Below are 18,732 nucleotides of genomic sequence, written 5' to 3'. Positions count from 1 at the left end.
ACTAGGGTGTTATGCTGATGACACTTAAATGGAAGCATTAATAATGTCATTGCTAGCAGATGAATGGGAAAGGAGATGGACGTGAAGACCACTGCACAGAGGCACCAGGAGTTGCTGCCGTAAAGGGAATGGAGGGGGTAGAACAGAACAGAGGAACCCAAAGGCAGGGAAGGCAGAAAATCAAAGGAGAGGAACTGCAGGGGCTCCAAGGTAGAGAATCTCCTCCCAGAGAGGGAAACCAAACAGGCTGTAAAAGGCTGGATATTACACATGACCAATGACAGAGTAGCGCTGCTGGTACTGAGGAGAACACAAAATCCGGGCTTTCAGTTCCCATGCACAGACCACCAGCAAAATAGAATTCAGTCCCTTTCTAAGGTGCTGGGGACAGACATTACATACAAACCAGTCTAAGCAATCAGGAAGTGATTTAAACCTGTAACAGAACAGACATTCACCGCACATAAACCAGTTTCAAAAGGGCCAAAACTGGTTTGAGATAAACCTGGTTGGATGTAGTATCAGACTTAACCAATTGAGCTCAAACCAGTTTATGCAATGTCTGTCCCAGACCCCACGCTGGTTTAAGTTAAACCAGAGTCCTCCAGTTCTCTGGGCTGGGCTATGCTGTCTGCTCTAGAGCAGGCCTGGCTCCGCCCCTTTGCTCGCTAGCCGGAGCAGGGATGGGACATGGTGAGACACTGGCCAGCATGGGCCCATTAAGGCAAAGTAGGCAGGAAGGGGGTTAATTTTTCACTCCTTCCCCTCCCTCCATCATTGCAGCCAAGGTCTGCCCATCTGCCGGGGGGGGCAGAGGGGAGGGGGCTGTGGCCCCTGGGGCTGGCAGACTCCAGCTGCAGGGCAGAAGGGACAGAGGAAGGAGTTAACCTTTCTCCCTGCCCCTTCACCTCAACCCATGCCAGAGCTCTGTTTTGTGATGGGGGGGAGGGGGACTCTTACCCCTCCCTCCACCTCCCACCCCCGACCTCCTGCTGCTGTGGGGCAGGGAGGAGGGCTCTGTGCGGCACTACCCAGCCCGGCCAGGGTATAGTGAGCAGCTGTAACTGAGCCACAGCTGCTGGGGGTGGTCCCACCTTTGCAGCCTGGGCCAGCCTTGCTCAGCCCCGGGCGAAGCAGCCACACAGTGGGGCCAGGCCACAGGGGTGGGGCCACACCTGGCAGGTGCAGCTCAGTGATGGGGATGCTGAACCCCATTAGCAGCCTGGCCCGGTGCATGTGACCGGTGGCTGGCTGGGCAACAGGCTACCCAGGCCAGCTCTGAGGCGCCACAGGGGCTTGTGGGTCTTCAGTCAGCCCCCATGGAGGGCAGCTGCCGGGCTCCAGGCCCACCAGCCACACGCACTGGGCCAGGCTGCCGACAGGGCGCAGTGTCCCTGTCACTGAGCTGCACCCACCGGCAGTGGCCCCACCCCTGTGGCCAGCCCAACCCAGCTCAGCTCCATCATGTGGCTGCCTCAGCTGGAACCGACCAGGACTGGCCCAGGCCATGGGCGTGGGCATGGGTTGGGCTGGGCATTGCCACCCCCTCCCCTCCCCTCCCCGTGGCGGCAGGGGGAAGACAAAATGGGGAAAAGTGGTCCCCACAGCACTGAACAGAACCCTCCCTCCCCATCCCGCAGGGGCAGGGGGAGGAAGGAGTGGGGGGAAGAGAGTCCCCCTCCAGGGCTGGGCAGCCTCACAGAGCCCCCCCCCCCCTTCCCCATCCCACGGCAGCATGGGAGGGAGGAGAGGGAAGAGCCCCACCCACCACTGAGCAGAGCCCCCTCCCTGCGCTGCAGCAGTGGTGGGGAGGGAGGAGGGAGAAAACTTCTGCTCTGGGGCCAGCAGTGCTGTGTGCTGGGATTGCTCCTGGCTGTCAGGGATCCTCTGGGGCAGGCAGAGCTCTCCCCACTTCTTCCTCCCCTGCCACAGAAGTCTGGCCACGCTCCTTCTTCCCCCACCCACCGAACCCTGCAGGCCAAGGTTGGGATATTAACCCCTCCTCAGTCTCTCAGGCCTACCCAGGCCTGGTCATGTCATGCCCCTCTCCTGCCCCCCAGATCAGCTTCCCTGTGGAAGGAAGGGCTGCTTTAGAACCCCTGGGCTTCTGGCCTGAGCCACTGCAGGCATGTGCCTGCATTTCTGGAATGAAAAGGGAATGCCTAGCCACTTGCAAACTAGTTCAATCTCTGCAGGTTAGACTAACCTGCAAAGATTGAATCAATTCAGACTCTGGCCTTTTTGCATGTCTGCCCCTAGCCAGGGTGAGGTGGTGCTCTGCTCTAGTGCCTGACCCTGAGCCCCTGGCTCAGAGCTTTACTATTCATTCCAGTGCATAGGCAGCTCTAGGAATAAATGGTGTATCCTTTAATAATGCCCTCAAGGGATAAATATATATGCACCCCATCATTTATAACTTCCAGTAGAGTGGAACCATTATGCTGTTTTGAGTAGGGTGAGGATACTTTGGGCTCATTTTTCCATACCTATAACAAGGGTGCTTCAGCACAAATCAGAAAGTTGAAGGTAAACCTTTGCCTACCATTCCCAACATCTTCTGAAGTAAGCTTCTCAGAATACAGGAAAGAATTACATGTGGTGACCCAGCTGTCCCCTTGGAACATGAAGACTGGTGGATCAGTGCCCCAAACCTATGCACTGAAAGACAACTCCATGACAGCAGATGGGAGATAGTGACTGATAATCAGGGGGACGAGGGACAGGGAAACACCGACTGGAGCATGCCCAGGGACCAGCACACAAGAAAATTCTGAAGCTGGGGACACTAGGAAAGCCACTCTTGCAAGAGCTGAGGGAATGCTTCTCCCTCAGTGTAACAGGAAATTGAGGATCTCAACTGGAGGACTCAGGTGCCTGTACACTAATGCCAGGAGCATGGGGAACAAGCAGGAGGAGCTAGCCCGCCTATTCTCCCGTGGGCATTACTATCTAGTAGGGATTACGGAGACCTGGTGGGACTCCAGGTGCTTGGAACATAGTCATAGAGGGCTACACCCTGCACAGAAGGGACCAAGTAGGGAAGAAAGGTAGAGGTGTAGTTCTCTATGTGAGGGAGCAGTACACCTCCTTGGAGGCCAATATCAGCTCCAAAGATGAGTGGCTCAAAACCCTCTGGGTCAAACTACAGGGGCTAGGGGGTGTCAGTCAAAGTGAGAGAGACCTAACTGTAGGTGTATACTACAGGACCACCAAACCAGGGGGAGGAACTTGACCTGGAGGTCTCTCGAGAACTAGCAGAGGCCGCGTGCGCATGAGGTATGATCATCATGGGTGACTTCAATTATCCAGACATCTCTTGGAAGGAACACTTGGTTAAGTCAGATTGGCCATGTTGCTTCCTGACCTGTAATCAAAGAACTCTACCTGACTCAGGAAGTGCATGGGCCAACCAGAAGTAACACTCTCCTAGACTTGGTCTTGGCCAAAGGAGACAATCGGGTGAGTTACTTTAATATAGATGGTAGCCTGAGTGACAGTGACCATGAAACCATCACTTTCACTGTCTGTCACAAGGCAGGCAAATTGGATAGCACGCTTGAAGTCTTAGACTTCAAAAATGCAAACTTCAACAAGCAATGCTGCAGCCAACAAGGCAAACAATATTCTGGCATGCATCAACTGATGCATCTCTGGGTTAAAATCTGTGGGGAACACAGCACAGGGGACACAACGGTGGGAGTCTACTACAGACCTCCCACCCAAAGTCAAGACCTTGACCAGGAGTTCGCCTGGGAACTGGCTGAGGCCGCATGCTCCAGGACCATGGTTGTCATGGGCAACTTCAACTACCCAGACTTCCAAGCAGTCACAAAGCTTCCTGTCATGCATGGATGACCTCTACCTGACTCAAGAAGTCTATGGGCCAACAAGAGGTAAAGCACTGCTAGACCTGGTACTGGCAACTAGGGATGACCTAGTGATCGATGGGAAGCTGGGTGACAGCGACCACGAGCTGATCACCTTCACCATCCACCGTAAAGCTGGCCAGTCAGTCAGCAACACTAAAGTCCTTGACTTCAGGAAAGCTGACTTTGACAAGCTCAGGAGGCTTGTCAGTGAGGCCCTAAGGGACCACAACTCCAGGGGGAGGGGAGTTCAGGAAGAGTGGTTGCTCCTCAAGGGAACGATCCTCAATACACAAGCTAATTCTATTTCATCTCAGAGGAGAGACAGCAAGAGGGCACAGCAGCCCCCCTGGCTCTCCAGGGATCTAGCAGACCTCCTGAGGCTAAAAAGAAAGGCCTACAAAGGATGGAGGATGGGATTCATCTCCAAGGAGGAATATTCTGCACTGGTCCAGTCCTGCAGGGAGCAAACCAGGAAAGCCAAGGCTGCAAGTGAACTCCAACTAGCTTCGAGTATCAAGGACAATAAAAAGTCCTGTTTCAGATATGTGGGAAGCCAGAGGAAAAACAAAGGCAACATTGGACCCCTGCTGAACCAGATGGGATGACTGACAACTGACACCCAGGAAAAAGCCAACCTATTAAATGGGTACTTTGCGTCGGTCTTTCATCAGTCCCATGGGACGCCCATGCCCATTACGGAACAGGGAGGTCCGGGTGAGGATGATCCCCTGACCTCCATCAATGCTGAACTCGTGAAGGAACACCTTGAGAGGCTGGACACCTTCAAGTCAGCTGTCCCTGACAACCTACACCCCAGGATACTCAAGGTGCTGGCAAGCATCATAGCTCATCCCCTGGCACGGATCTTCAAGAACTCCCAGTGCTCTGGTGTAGTGTCCGAAAATTGGAAGAAGGCCAATGTGGTACCTATCTTCAAGAAAGGGAGAAAAGTGGATCCAGCAAACTATAGGCCCATCAGCCTGACCTATATCCCAGGGAAGGTCTTAGAAAAGTTTATTAAAGAGGCCATCCTTAACAGACTGGCCCACGACAACATCCTGAGGGATAGCCAGCATGGTTTTGTTGCCGGTACGTCTTGCTTGACCAATCTCATTTCCTTCTACGATCAGGTGACCTATCACCTGGACAAGGGAGAAGAGATTGATGTCGTATATCTTGACTTCAAAAAAGCCTTCGATCTGGTATCCCATGATCACCTCTTGGCGAAACTGGCCAATTGTGGCCTTGGGTCCACCATGATCCGCTGGCTGGGGAATTGGCTCCGTGGTTGGACCCAGAGGGTGGTAACTGACAGAAGTCAATTGTCATGGTGCCCTGTGACCAGTGGGGTCCCCCAAGGCTCTGTCCTTGGACCCATATTGTTCAACATCTTTATTAGACATTGGAGTCAGAAACGGACTGCCCAAGTTCGCCGATGACACCAAACTTTGGGGCAAAGCATCCACACCAGAAGACAGGAGGGCAATCCAGGCTGACCTGGACAGGCTCAGCAAATGGGCGGACGAGAACCTGATGGCGTTTAACACTGAAAAATGCAAGGTTCTCCACTTCAGGAGGAAAAACCTGCAGCATCCTTATAGGTTCAGCAGTGCTACGCTGGCTAGCACTACGGAAGAAAGAGACTTGGGGGTCATCACTGTCCACAAGATGAACATGAGCCTTCAATGCGATGCTGCAGGTAGTAACGTGAGCAAAACACTGGCTTGCATCCATAGATGCTTCTCAAGCAAATCCCAGGACATCATTCTCCCCATGTACTTGGCCTTGGTAAGGCCGCAGCTGGGGTACTGCGTCCAGTTTTGGGCCCCAAAATTCAAAAAGGATGTGGAGAAGCTTGAGAGAGTCCAGAGAAGAGCCACATGCACGATACGAGGTCAGGAAAACAGACTTTATGATGAGAGGCTGAGAGCCCTGGGGCTCTTTAGCCTGGAAAAACACAGGCTCAGGGGTGATCTGATGGCCACCTATAAGTTTATCAGGGGTGACTATCAGTATCTGGGGGAACATTTGTTCACCAGAGCACCCCAAGGGATGATGAGGTCGAATGGTTATAAACTACTGCAAGACCATTTCAGGCTGGACGTAAGGAAGAATTTCTTTACTGTCCGAGCCCCCAAGGTCTGGAATAGCCTGCCATCAGAGGTGGTTCAAGCACCTACATTGAACATCTTCAAGAGAAATTTGGTTGCTTATCTTGCTGGGATCCTGTGACCCCAGCTGACTTTCTGCCCCTTGGGCATCGGGCTGGACTCAATGATCTTCCGAGGTCCCTTCCAGCCCTAATGCCTATGAAATCTATAAAATCTCAAGCAAAACCAAGGAAGCGATTCTTCCACTTTACTTAGTATTGGTGAGACAGCAGCTGGAGTACTGTGTCTAGACCATGGTATGAACATGAGCACCCAGAACTATTACTACCCCTAGGTCCCTTTCAGTTGTGCTGCTAGTCAGTTTGGCACCACTGAACCTGTAAGTATGTTGGGGATTGCTCATCCCCAGATGGAGCACTTTACACTTCTCACTGTCAAACTTCATCTGGCTCCGATCCACCCAACTAGCCAGCCTGTCTAGGTCCAACTATATCTGCAGCCTATTTTCAAGCATGACTACACTCCCTCATAACTTGGTGTCATCCATGAACTTGGCCAGTGAGCTCTTCACCTCCACATCCAAATCATTGATAAAGAAGTTGAAAAACACTGGACCAAGTGCGGACCCCTGAGGGACACCACTGGCCACGTCTTGCCAGGACAACACAGATCCAGGGCACCCTTGGGGAAAACTATTAGTAATGGCCACAAACTGCTGGAAGACCATTTCAGGCTTAACACTAAGAAAAACCTCTTCACAGTCAGGGTGTCCAGACTGGAATAAGCTCCCGCAGAGCTTATTCCAGCTCTGCGGAATAGGTGCAATCACCTACCCTGGAAATTTTCAAGAGGAGACTGGATGGGCACCTCGCTGGAGTCACCTGACCCCACTTGTCTTTCCTGCCTAGAGCAGGGGGGCCGGACCCGATGATCTTGCGAGGTCCCTTCCAGTCCCTTACAGTCTATGAATTAAACGTGAATCTAGATTCATTTTGTTCAAAATTGAACAGGGTGACACCTAGGCAGCAGGCAGTACTGGATTTTCCCTTTAAATGTTGCAAAAAGAGGTTTCAAATGGATACTACAGTGATTTCTGCTCCTTATTATCCTGGACAGCATTTTAATATATTTTGTTCAAGTTTTAGAGTTTGGGCAATGCCCACGAGTCTACATGTGACACTACATCGCCATAGCAACACACTACAGCGACATAGCATCCGTGGGCAAAAACCATGATGCTGCAGCTATGTCACTGAAATGACGCACTGCCTCATTATAGCACATTGCTATGGTGATGTAGTACCTAAAAATAAGCATGTACAGCACACATGGAGTAGTATGGGCTGTTACTGTGCTGTCTTTTAGTACTTCCAAAAGGAAATACTAAATGATGGCACAGTAACAACAGCACCATAGCAGCACATGTAGGCATGCCCAAGGAAGATTAAAGTTTGTCTGGGCCAGGCCTCCATGCAAGCGTTACTTCTATTCAGTTCTCCCCCAGTTGGAGGTCCATGTGAGAAGTGTCCAACTTGTGTGTACGTACAGAAGGAAGCCTGGAGAAGAACTTTAGTTCTGAGATGCTCCAAGATCATAGTGTTATGCCTTGGGCTTGGACAATAGTCCCATGATAATCTCATCCTTTAAAAAAAAAAAAAAAAAAAACAAAAAAAAAGTCCCCTCTGCTTCTGAAGGAAACTCTGGATCCAAGGAAGCTTGTCTATAGAAAGGTGAGAAGCACTTCTGGTCCACTTCTGGGTCCACTAGGGAGCATGCTGGGGACCTCCTATGCCCCCCGGCTCAGTGACTGGTGTCTCCTGGGTCTGGGGGGGCATCTGGGGTCCCCCTGCAGCTGATCACTGAGCCGGGGAGGGGGGAGGAAGGGGGTGCTGGCATGTTCCCCAGCGGGCCTGGAAGTGGACCAGAAGTAGTTCTGCTCCACTTTCAGGTTTGACACCAAGCATGCAGAGGGGACCCCCATGCTCCTGTGGGATGCTCCATATACCCCAGCACCACAGAGTTCATGAACCGTGCCTGGTACCTCGAGGTATGTAGAAAAACCGTTTAAAGCTGTATCTATGGCCAAATCACTGATTCTCTGTATCAGCATCGAATCTTTAGATTTGTATTCAGACAAATCAAATCAGGGACAGTGATCTGAATCAGCAAATCGAATCACTGTCCCTGATTTGGGCTGAATCCAAATCCATTTCGCACACCCCTGCCACTTAGTCTACAGATCCCCAGGGGTTTGCAGACCACAACTTGAAAACCGCTGCTCTAGATCACCAAGGAATCTCTGATGGCTGTTGCAAGTAGCTAGAGGCTAGGGACAGAAATTACACATAAACCAGTATAAGCAATCAAAAACCTTGTTCAAATCTGTAACACAGCAGAAGTTTAGTGCAAACAAACTGCTTTCAAAATGGCTGAAACCAGTTTAAGATAAACCTGAATGGATGTAGTATCAGACTTAACCAATTAGGTTAAATCAGTTTATTGAATTTCTGTCCCAGTTCCCCTCCTGATTCAAGTCAACTCCCAGCCCCCAGCAACCCAGGATGCTTTACACCTCCCTCACAACCCCCACCACCACCACTTCAGAGAGTGAGTGGGCTAGTCGTGGCCCAAGCTGTCTGCTGCAGCTGAGTGAGAAGGTGTGCTCTAGCGTCCCCCTTATGGAAATTATGGAGCAGATAAAAGTACCTGAGATGCAAAACACTCCTGAAAAACTATATAAAGATCACAGCTGAAGCCATCTGCTTCCAGATACCTGCTATTTGGAAGATCTTCTGTTGATATCTTTGCTTTACATCACTCTTTTTTTCTATATCATTCAATGCAGGAGGCCCTAAGGGTAAATAGGTTTTCTATAGAATCTCCAAAAGTTAACTGATTTTGGATGCCCAGACTGAGTTTTGCTTTACACATGATATGAACTTGTAATAATGATTTTTCTTCCGTTTCCAATTTGGAGCACACACTTTCTGTTCATCAGGCCTAGGAACACTCCTGGGATACTTGGAATATTCAGAAAATTAATGTATTTAATCAGTGATAAGAAGCAACCACAAGTGGTTGTTTCCGCCTGTTTATCAAGCCCACTTGAATTTTCACATGAGTACGAAAAGGTACCAGATGAGCCAAACTCCAAAATCCTGCTCCAAACCACCACCATATTCAACAAACTGGACAGAAAAAAAAACCTACACCACTGGAAAGGACATGAAGGAATCATCTAAGCCAGGGGTGTGCAAAATGCGGCCCACAGGCCAGATACGGGCTATCTGGCCTGCAGAGCCCATAAAAAATTTAGAAAATAAATATTTATCTGCCCCTGGCTGCCTGTCATGCGGACCTCAATAGCTTGCCAAAACTCAGTAAGCAGCCCTCTTCCCAAAATAATTGCCCGCCACTGATCTAAGCCAACCCCCTAAAGAGATGCAGGATTTACTATGCCTAAATCATCAGATAGGTGCCTCTTGAAACTCTGCTTGAAAGCCTCCAATAAAGGAGATTCTACAGCTGACCAAACGGTCAAGAAGTTTATCTGAGATTTGAGCTATATCTGTCTGCTTTGTTGTAACGTTGCTTCATGTCCTACTGTGTAGCAAGGGAGAACAAAAAAAAAAATCACCATCTTCTTTACGGCAGCCTTGCATACACCGGAAAATTATCATCATGCCTCCTTTTAATCTTCTTTTCTCTAAACTATGCACACTTTGGGTGTTTATACATGTGCTCCAGGAGGGAGGGGTGGGGAAGAGGCACTTTTATTAGAGCTGGTCTAATTAAAGCGCCCAGAGCATAACATGCATCAGAGCCCCCATGCTGAAAAATGGTGGTGGGGGCACTTTAACTAAAGCTCATTAAACAAGCTTTAATTAAAGTGCCCCCGCGGCCATTTTTCAGCATGGGGATGCTGATACACATGACGCTGGAGTCTGCTACAGCGCAGTAATTACCACACTCCAGCAGACTCGATTAATTGAGTCTGCTCTGACACTCTGTAATTACAACACATTAGAGCAGCCTCAATGCAGAACTGGAGACAGGCATGGGCAAACTGGGCGACCACCTGGGGTCTAGAAAGAAAGGGGACCTGAACGTGGTAATTTTGTTATTATTATTACCATCATCTCTGGTGAAGGGTGCCAGGTACTTGAAGTTCGCCCGGGGACACCAACAGTCTAGGTACAGTGTTGCCTCAATGTACATGTATAGGCACACTGAGTTCCTTAAACTTTTCCTCATGCTTCCAAGCCCATTGATGTTCGCCTCGTGCCTCCAAACTATCTCCACTTTCCCAATGTCCTTCTAAAAATGCCATGACCACGTTTACGTAAAGTTTCAGGGAAACCAAACCAGTAACAAGTACTATACCATTCATACTAATGACTTAGGTTGAGTTTACGCTTAGGACTTTGCAAAGCTTCGGGTGGCGATTCAATTTGGAGGAGGTTCAGTCCGATTCAGCAGCTGAATCTCCGAATCCAAATCGAATCAGGGGACCAATTTAAAGGTTCGAATCAATTCAAAGCTCTCCGAATCTCCAAAGCTCCCCACCTGCCGGGGCTCTGGCCCTTTAAGGAAAAAAAAAAAAAAAAAAAAAAAAGCAGAGAAAAGCCCCGGGACTCCCCGCTCCTGGTGCAGCCTCCTGACTTCAGGGGCTACTGCCGACTCTCCAAATCAGATTCGGCCAAATCAAATCAGGACAGTGATTTGAATCACCGAATCAAATCACTGTCCCCTGAATTGACCAAATCCAAATCCGAAGCAAATACTAGCCGCTTCGCACAGGCCTATTTGCGCTCCACTATAATCCCAGTCTATCACTATTGATTCCTGCATCCAAATCATTAATAACATGGTTGTACAACAGCACACCCAAAACTAACCCCCTAAGAACCTCACTTGAGACCTCCTGCCAATCTCACATTGATCCATATAGAGTTACTTTTTGCTTGCAGATATACAATGATTGACTGTCTACCTAATGGTAATATTGCCAACATTTTTCCAGCTTGCTTAGGAGAATGGCATGCAAGATTGTATCAAAAGTCTAACTAAAATCCCAGGTTTGTCCACCACATTTTCCTTTATCCACCAAACCAATTACCTGGTCAAAAAAAAAAAATTAAGCTGTTTTGACATGATTTAAATCTATCCCAAGTGCCAGTGCTCATGCTTTTGTTCTCCAGATATTTACAAACCAACCATTTTATAAATTGCTCTATAACTTTCCAAGTATGGAAGTCAGACAGACAGGTCTTGGACCTCCATTTTCCTTTTTTATAAAAATCGGCATGATATTAGCTCTCCTCCAGGCTCTGGGGAACCTCAGCTTTCAACTACGAGTTTGCATATACTGTATTGCCAATGGCTCTGAGATTTCTTCAGCTAATTCCTTCAGCATGATTGAGTGAATTTGATCAGGCCTCCCTAATATTAGTTCAGTGACCTACCTTTTTACCAGCTGTCATGGCTGAAACTTTTTTTTTTTCAAACTTACCAACAGATCCAACCTGAGGGAGAGACCCAGCATGAAAAAGTTTCATTTTTGATAAAGTTATAAGAAATAGAAAGTAGCAGGTTCTAATGGGAAGTGCTTGGTTAGAGTAACGATAAAGGCTGCCACTGCTCAGCGTAGAATAGAAAACCCTTCTTGCCACAAACCAGAATCCCATGAGTCACAACCACTTCCCAGACTGAGAATTTAAAATGAGACTATCAATCTACATGAGTGCTCTGTAAAAGTGCCATACAAACAGGGCCAGTTGCACCTGCCTACCTTATGCCCAGTAGCAAGAGCACTCACTCTGGAAATGAGGCCCATGTTCTAAGAGCTCCTCAACTTGAGGAGACTCAAACCAGCATCTCTTAGGAGAGTGCCCTAGCCATCAGGCTAGGGGCACCCTGCTCTTTTTGTTGTGGCTAGTCTACTGGGAAGTAAAAAATGCAAGATTCAGGGGGCCAGAAGGAGAAGTAGCAAGACCGAACCTTCCTCTATAGGCCAGCAAGGGTACTGCCCTGGGAGTGGGAAGTGATGGATTCTAGCCCCTACAACTGCCAGAGTCACTTCTGGTTTTTTAACCAATATCCATCTAATGTAAAATGCATAGACAGACCTGGCATCAGAACTAAAACCCAGGACTCCCTCTGCCAAGCATGTGCTCGAACCACTGGACTACAGAGTCACACACTGGTTTGCTGGCTCTTTGCCACTTGAACTCTGGCCCTGCTGGCAGTGGCTGCAGCCACTCATCTCCTATACTGCAAAGCGGATTTGCACTACACATAGAATTGCACCATCATATTTTTTCTTGTCAGAGGGGCTGCGAGATAAAAGAAGCTGGGGACCTTGGGCAGATATGCCACAGGGAGCCAGGCTTACTTGCCATTTTAGGCGGCCTGCTTTTCAAGTTGAAGGCATTCCTTTAATCAACCCCACTTCAGCATTACCTTCATCACCGTCTGCCCACCTGGAAGGCGATGCTCCAGCCTGGGCACATTGAGGAGGATCCACAAGACAATTCTTTGAGGTATTCCACAAGTGGCAGCTGTTTTAAAGATGATGCTCCCTGCCAGCTGTCAAATCCATGGATCTCAACAAGCCAGTTTAGATGAGATGTGGGGAATCCTCAGCTTCCCCTGGCCCCTAGCCATGGAAATGGGGCCCAGACCCCCAGCCAAGAAAACAGGCCTAATAAGTGACAATGGGCATTTTGTTATGGATTACAATGGGACCAAAATTTCACCTCTGGCCTTCTCAGTCTTAATGATCACCACAAAGCTGCTGATGTTCCTGTATATTTATTTCATTGCCCTCCTATAGAAAAACCAAGAATAATGTGGTCACCGATGCCAGGCATTTGGGTCACCTGAGGTCTTAAGTTAGACACCTGAAGTTAATTGCCATCTTCAGAACTACAGGCCCTACATATTTTTTACCATCAACTTCTACCTTTTTCTTTCCCCTTTTAGTCCCCTCTGCTAGTATGTGGCTGTGCTCTCCCCAAGACCCAGAGGCCAATTCTGTAGACAGATTTCCATCAAGCTAGGCAGTGGCCCCTAATGATGGCAAGAAGCCTGTGGTGGAAGAGAGCTACTTCAATGCTGCTATGGCAGGGCAATGAGCCTTTAAAGTGCCCCCTCCATGCTTTGCCTGTGAGGAGAGGCAAAAGTAGGGCAGGAGAGTGAAGCGACTTCCCCAAGGGAGAGCTCATTGACAACCCTCCACCACTGTCCCCTTTTTGGAAGGCATGCACCGGACCCAGTATGGAGTAGGGAGAAACTCACGGCCTCAGATACCCACTCCTAAACCAGGTCAAGACTTCCAGGGTATTGCTAACACCTAAAGGTCCATCCAGGAAATCAGAGGGGAAGGCTACAGAGCTCTGTACTTGGTGCTTTCCTAACACCCCAGCTCTTAGGAGGCATGAGAAGCTGGAAAGCGTCACCCAGCGTGATCTTTGCAGGCTTAGGATCCAGAAGGCACAAAGTAGCAGAGTCCCAAATATGATATTTTTTTTTAAATCTTACAGTTTTTGAAGACTTGCAATTGGGGCTATTGAGTTGGGCTCTGCTCTGCACTGAGACTTTACAGAAGCCTCTCTCTGCCCTGGTCCAGGTCCTTGTTTTGCTGTGTGCACAGACACTGGAAAAGGACGCATCTCAGGAGTTCCTTTGCCTGCTCCTAGATGTCCTTGAACGGGGACATTCAAGTGACTCCCACTCTCTGTCTCTCAACGTAATGCCTCTCTCATGAGCCAAGAGTCACTTTCTACTTTAACATGAATTACGCTCCACTTCTACTTGATAAGTACATTATTCACCTAACTGCATAACGCAACACTGGCTCCAATGTTTTGCCTACGGCTTACATTGTGATAAACAGTGGTTATCTCCATAATGCTTCACAACATAGTGTCTTTCAGCCCCACTCCGGTTCATCATGTAACTGACCTCCAGCTACTGCATACTAATTGGCCCCAGAAATGGAGAAGAAGCAGCAGCTATCAAAGGGCTGCTGCTATCAGAAGCTTTGAAAATGATGGGAGCTAGTCCCTTGGCCGTGTTCTCCTCTCCTTTTTAAGGAGCTGTAAAATTGACTACTTTCCATCACTTTCCAGATTTCTAAGCATAGCCTGGGTACGATCAGATCCTCAAAAATGAGAGGGGCTAGTCAGTTTGGGGGTCACTAATACTACAGAACTGACAGCACTGGGTTCTTTGCCTACATTAAGACTGGATAGGCACATACTCCAGGCAAGCACACACCTCCAGCCCCAAGGCTATTCACTGTAATCTTAAATGTGCCTCTAACAGGAATAGCCACATCCATGTACTCTGTACAGGACCGCACTGGGCCCTCTGTGCTCCCCCAGTGCTGGAACACCGCAAGGGAGCTTGCTGATGGAAACTGCCCTGCTAAGGTATGTGCTATTTTTGGGTAAATCCACATGCTAGTGATCAAGCCTGTTAACATCCTGAGGCCAAACCTCTGCAGAACAAGCACAGCCCACATTGCAGCACTGCCAGCTTCAGCACCACTTCCCCTCCACCCCGCAACTCCCCTCACCAAGTTGCCCAGCCCTGACCAGAAATAACCATCTATGTGGAAAGGGACACAATGTCTCTGCCTGTCCATGCTGGGTCCCCTCTGTGACAAGCACCTGTCTGCTAGGAACTGGATTGACCAACATGTTTCACACAATCCAGCAAGCACCAGGATTTACTATCACCGTATCACTGGCCAAGCGCCAGGGACATCATGTCATGGCCACCACCCGGAACAGTTCAGGGCTCCCTTGATAAGCTTCACATGCCTTGTGTTTGCTCCAGCAAAGCTGTCTGACACCAGCATGAAGCATTTTACTTTTTCCCAGGGTGGGGGGATGAGTTAACAGTGCTGGAAATTTGACTCACTCTACAGCAATAGGAAAGTTCACCAAATCCACCCTCTGCTCCTGACATACGGAGGCTGGGAAGGGCAGCCCACTGAAAGAGGGAAAGTACACAGGGGAGCAGGAGGAAACAGGCTGAGGACCCCAAGCCAGGAGGATTCTCAGAGAAATCCTCAAACAAGCAGAATAGAGAGAGACAAGGCTGAGGGGGGGGACTAAGAGCAGCATAAATGCCCTGATCACGCCCACGAGGACTGGATTTTGGCCCATCTCCTCTGCAGCAAAGTGCACGAGCTGCTACAACCTGAGCTGAAGGACAAGGTTCCCCTGCTTGGAGCTGCAGCAGTCACAACCTATGTCAAGCAGTGGGTTACATACAGTTACATCAGGACTAGTGAGCGCCTCACACCTCCCGCACAGCTGGCACTCTCAGCATCCCTCACTGCTTCCACTACCTTACCAGGGAGAAGTGGGCAATTATGTCTGGCGCTGTTGTCAGCTCTGTGTAGGACAAATGGCTAATGAGGGACAACAGCACAGAGGGCACTAGATTCTTGCAAACACCACAGCACCTACTTTCCAGCGTCCGATTTTCTTTGTTCCCCCTTCTGAGGGTGCAGGCCCCCAGCTGCATGCCCTCCAGTTTCTCCTGAAAAGGATTAAAATTAAATGTGGGAAGTGTCTTCTTCTCTGGACAGAAAGACCTGGGAAAGGAAGGAGGTCCCTCTGTTTTTTAACCTGAAGAAACCCCAGGAATGTCCAGTGTTGCCTCCCACATTTGTGCTGGAGGCCTTGGGTGACCTGGAGCTGTGGACTGAGAGATTTCTCAGTGTGAATCAGTGGACTAAATGTTTAACAGAGAGCTTTTCCTCCAAACCTCCATGTTAAAAAGAGGCTCAAAACCAAAAAAGTGTCTGATATAAAATCATTTCCCTCTGACTTAATCTCTGTCACTTGCAGTTTCTCTAATCTGCTGACAGTCTTGCAGGAATACAGGGCAGACACAACCAGAATAGATGTTGTAAAACGAAAGTAAAATCCATTTTCAGGCCTCCTCTCTCCATCTCCAAAAATCAAGAACAGGCTCAGACCCTATTTTCCCCATCCTCAGGAAGCTTGGCTGAGCCAGCCCGGTGTCCCATGTGCTGTCCTGTGGGAAATCTGACAGGAGTTGTAAGTTTTCTGAGCGAACAGTGGAAAGGAGTGGACCACCTCCTGGGAAGGAGGGTGCTCACAGGCTGCAGTGGCCTAAAACCCCACATGTGGGTGTTCAGGGAGCTTTCACCCTGTTCTCCCAGATCTGCGTAGAGTCAGGCACTGTGCTGGGAGGAGGCTCCCAGTCATTGCCTGCTCTGGGGAGTTGAAGCCGCAGTGCAGGCATGGGGTCTAGCAAACTGGCACAGCATTAACCCAGGCAGACAGGGAATGTCACAGAAAAAGATGCCAATTAATCCCAACCCATCCTCAAGTCCGAAAACCAAGAGCTCTCTCCATGGCGAAAGAAGCCAGTGACAAAAGGCTCTACCTTCTCTCTTGCACTGCAGAGCAGCTGCACCTTCCAAGGAGCAGCCTGCTCCCACCAGCAGTAGCTACCCAAGCAGCAAGGCTCAAACAGCCCTCACATGAATCCACAACCACCCTCCAGCACCACACAAAGAATAGCCTATGGGAGAACCCTGCCAAAGGGCAGAGAACTAGGCAAGTGCCTTTGCTTCCAGTCCCTGGAGCAGCACAGACAGTCATTCCTTTGGACTGGCCTCAACCCCCACGGGGAAGGCTTAATAGAGCCTGAGCCAGGATTCAGCCATGAAGAAACACAGCTACTTCCCATGTCTGTCTTTACACCAACGTCAACACCTCCCATTGCACAACTGCCCCAGCTGAATCACCAGTGTGCATCCCTCCAGCTGATGGACATGCACACAGCAATTCCTCACTTGGAAGCAAAATGCATAACAGCAGTGACCTTACCTTAGGGGATCCGTCCATTGGGTTATGCTCAAGCCCCTCCATCACACACCGAGGATTAATGTTCTCCAGAGACTGCACTGGCTGATTCTGTTGTCCTGGGGTCCAGAGGCAGCCTTCTTGGGCTATGACCAGGATTGACTGGTGTCTGACCTCCTCTAGCCCAGCCTCTGGCACTTCAGGTGTCAGATGAAGAGCTACCCTGCTGCCAGAATCTCCCAAAGGGACTCCATCTTCCTGTAGATCTGTCACCAAGACTGTGTCCTGAACAGCAGGAGCCCCAGGTACTAGGCTACCATGCCCTGACAGACAGCTCTGCCATGCCGACACCTGTACTAAATCAGCATGTGACTTCATTTCTTCCTGCTTCTCCATGGCTTTCTGTGGGGAAATATGCTTCTCTCCAGCGCAGATCCTACCCTAGGTAGAGCAATGACTTTACTGCAGTCACACAGCTCCAGGGGGTAGGATAAAAACCCAGAAGGCATCACAGCCAGCACACAAGAGAGAGTCCCAGGAATATGCTGCACTGTATTTCTTCACTACTAGGATCAGAGGAAAGGGAAGCATCTCTCTGCTGAGAAAAGCTTGTTTTGTATCATCCTCATTTTGATCTGTCAAAGGTTTGGCAAGCAGAAGATCCACACTGCAAGCCCCCCCTCCCCTCTCCATCATACAAAGGCTGCAAAATGAGCTGCAGAATATCAGGCTCAGTGCTCTTCTCAGCTGCAGCTCCTCAATGCACAGTCTCTGTCATCACTCAGCAGGATCTCCCTTCTCGAGTCCAGAACAAACAGCATCCAGCAGGCCTATTTATTAGTTCAGGGTCTGATGCTCATCTGCAGCTCTGTGCTACGGAGGCCTTGTCCGATCTGGTGCTTGCCTCATACTCGCACACGCTGAAGCAATGACGTAGGTGGAGGGGTTGGGGAAGTTGTCAGCCCTTACTGCTCCAAGGAATCCGTCCGTGTTGCCTGCCGGATTTTTCCAGTGCAAGCTCCATCGCCAGCCGTGGAATCACCAAAATCACCAGCACAAATAACACAAAGTCTTCAATATTAACACAGGACTTACACCTAGGAGGATCGTACCGCTGCAAGCCCTCCAATAGAAAGAGACTCTGTTGGTTTCCATGGAAATTGTGCTGGAATGGTGTGTTTGCTGCCTATTGATTAGAGGTTAGGGTACTGCAATACCAAGCTGTCAAATAAGGAACGCACACTCCTAATCAACACCTACCCCTGTTGATCCAAAATTGATATTGGGCACTTAAAACCCCTGCAGGACTCGGAACCAGAGACCCCTCCTTCCCTTCCATCACAATCTTTAATCACTTCCTAACCCTAGGGCTAGTGCAGCTCTGTATTTTGACAGCTGGCCTAAATACCACTGAGACCTCAGCAGAACCAGCTTTCAAAGCCCTGCAGCCCATCCTGGGAGCCTGCACAGACTGCTCACAATACAGAATCCTTAAGCTTGCCAGAAATGTCCTGCATGGGAGTGGGAGTTACGCTGCTGTCAGTAAGATGCATTCCCACATCAGCTCTCGCATGAACGGTTGCTTCCTACAGGAGGAGTCAGCACAGCTCTGCCTTCAGCGGCCTCTCCCAATAAAGCAGCCAGACGGACGGCTCCAGTCTCATCAGAGGGAAGGTTCAGATGCTGTTCATCTTCCCTCCTGGCAAGCTAAGACTCCTACACACTGTGTGCAGTCTATGGCAACCATTTCACAGAGTTAGCCAACCAACCGAACTGAAACCATTGCCTGCCGCAATATGCAAAGGCTAGGGGTCCACCTGAAATCATGCCAAGCCGTAAATTCAAAGGGTGGAACTGGGAAGGAATGCAAGAGGGAGATCCTTGTAGGATCAAATTAGA

At 49.5% G+C, this 18,732-nt stretch overlaps 1 protein-coding gene across 11 annotated transcripts in view; it reads right to left on the bottom strand.

Annotated features, from left to right (window-relative positions):
* TSPOAP1 (TSPO associated protein 1) overlaps positions 1–18,132 on the bottom strand; it is a 197,076-nt gene extending 178,944 nt beyond the window's left edge. For 2 of the 11 annotated variants that reach the window (XM_019486347.2, XM_019486348.2), the window contains exon 1: positions 16,858–18,131. In XM_019486347.2, the coding sequence (XP_019341892.2) occupies positions 16,858–17,229 (372 nt within the window). In that variant the 5' untranslated portion in view covers positions 17,230–18,131. Of the gene's footprint in view, positions 1–16,857 lie in introns of all 11 variants that reach the window. The other 9 variants (XM_019486342.2, XM_019486345.2, XM_019486341.2 and 6 more) reach the window with 6 other exon arrangements.
* Between the last annotated feature and the right edge of the window lie 600 nt (positions 18,133–18,732).

This window comes from Alligator mississippiensis, chromosome 14 (genome assembly GCF_030867095.1).
Source record: "Alligator mississippiensis isolate rAllMis1 chromosome 14, rAllMis1, whole genome shotgun sequence".
Classification (NCBI taxonomy): Eukaryota; Metazoa; Chordata; order Crocodylia; family Alligatoridae; genus Alligator; species Alligator mississippiensis.
This window is presented reverse-complemented; position numbering and strand designations above follow the sequence as displayed.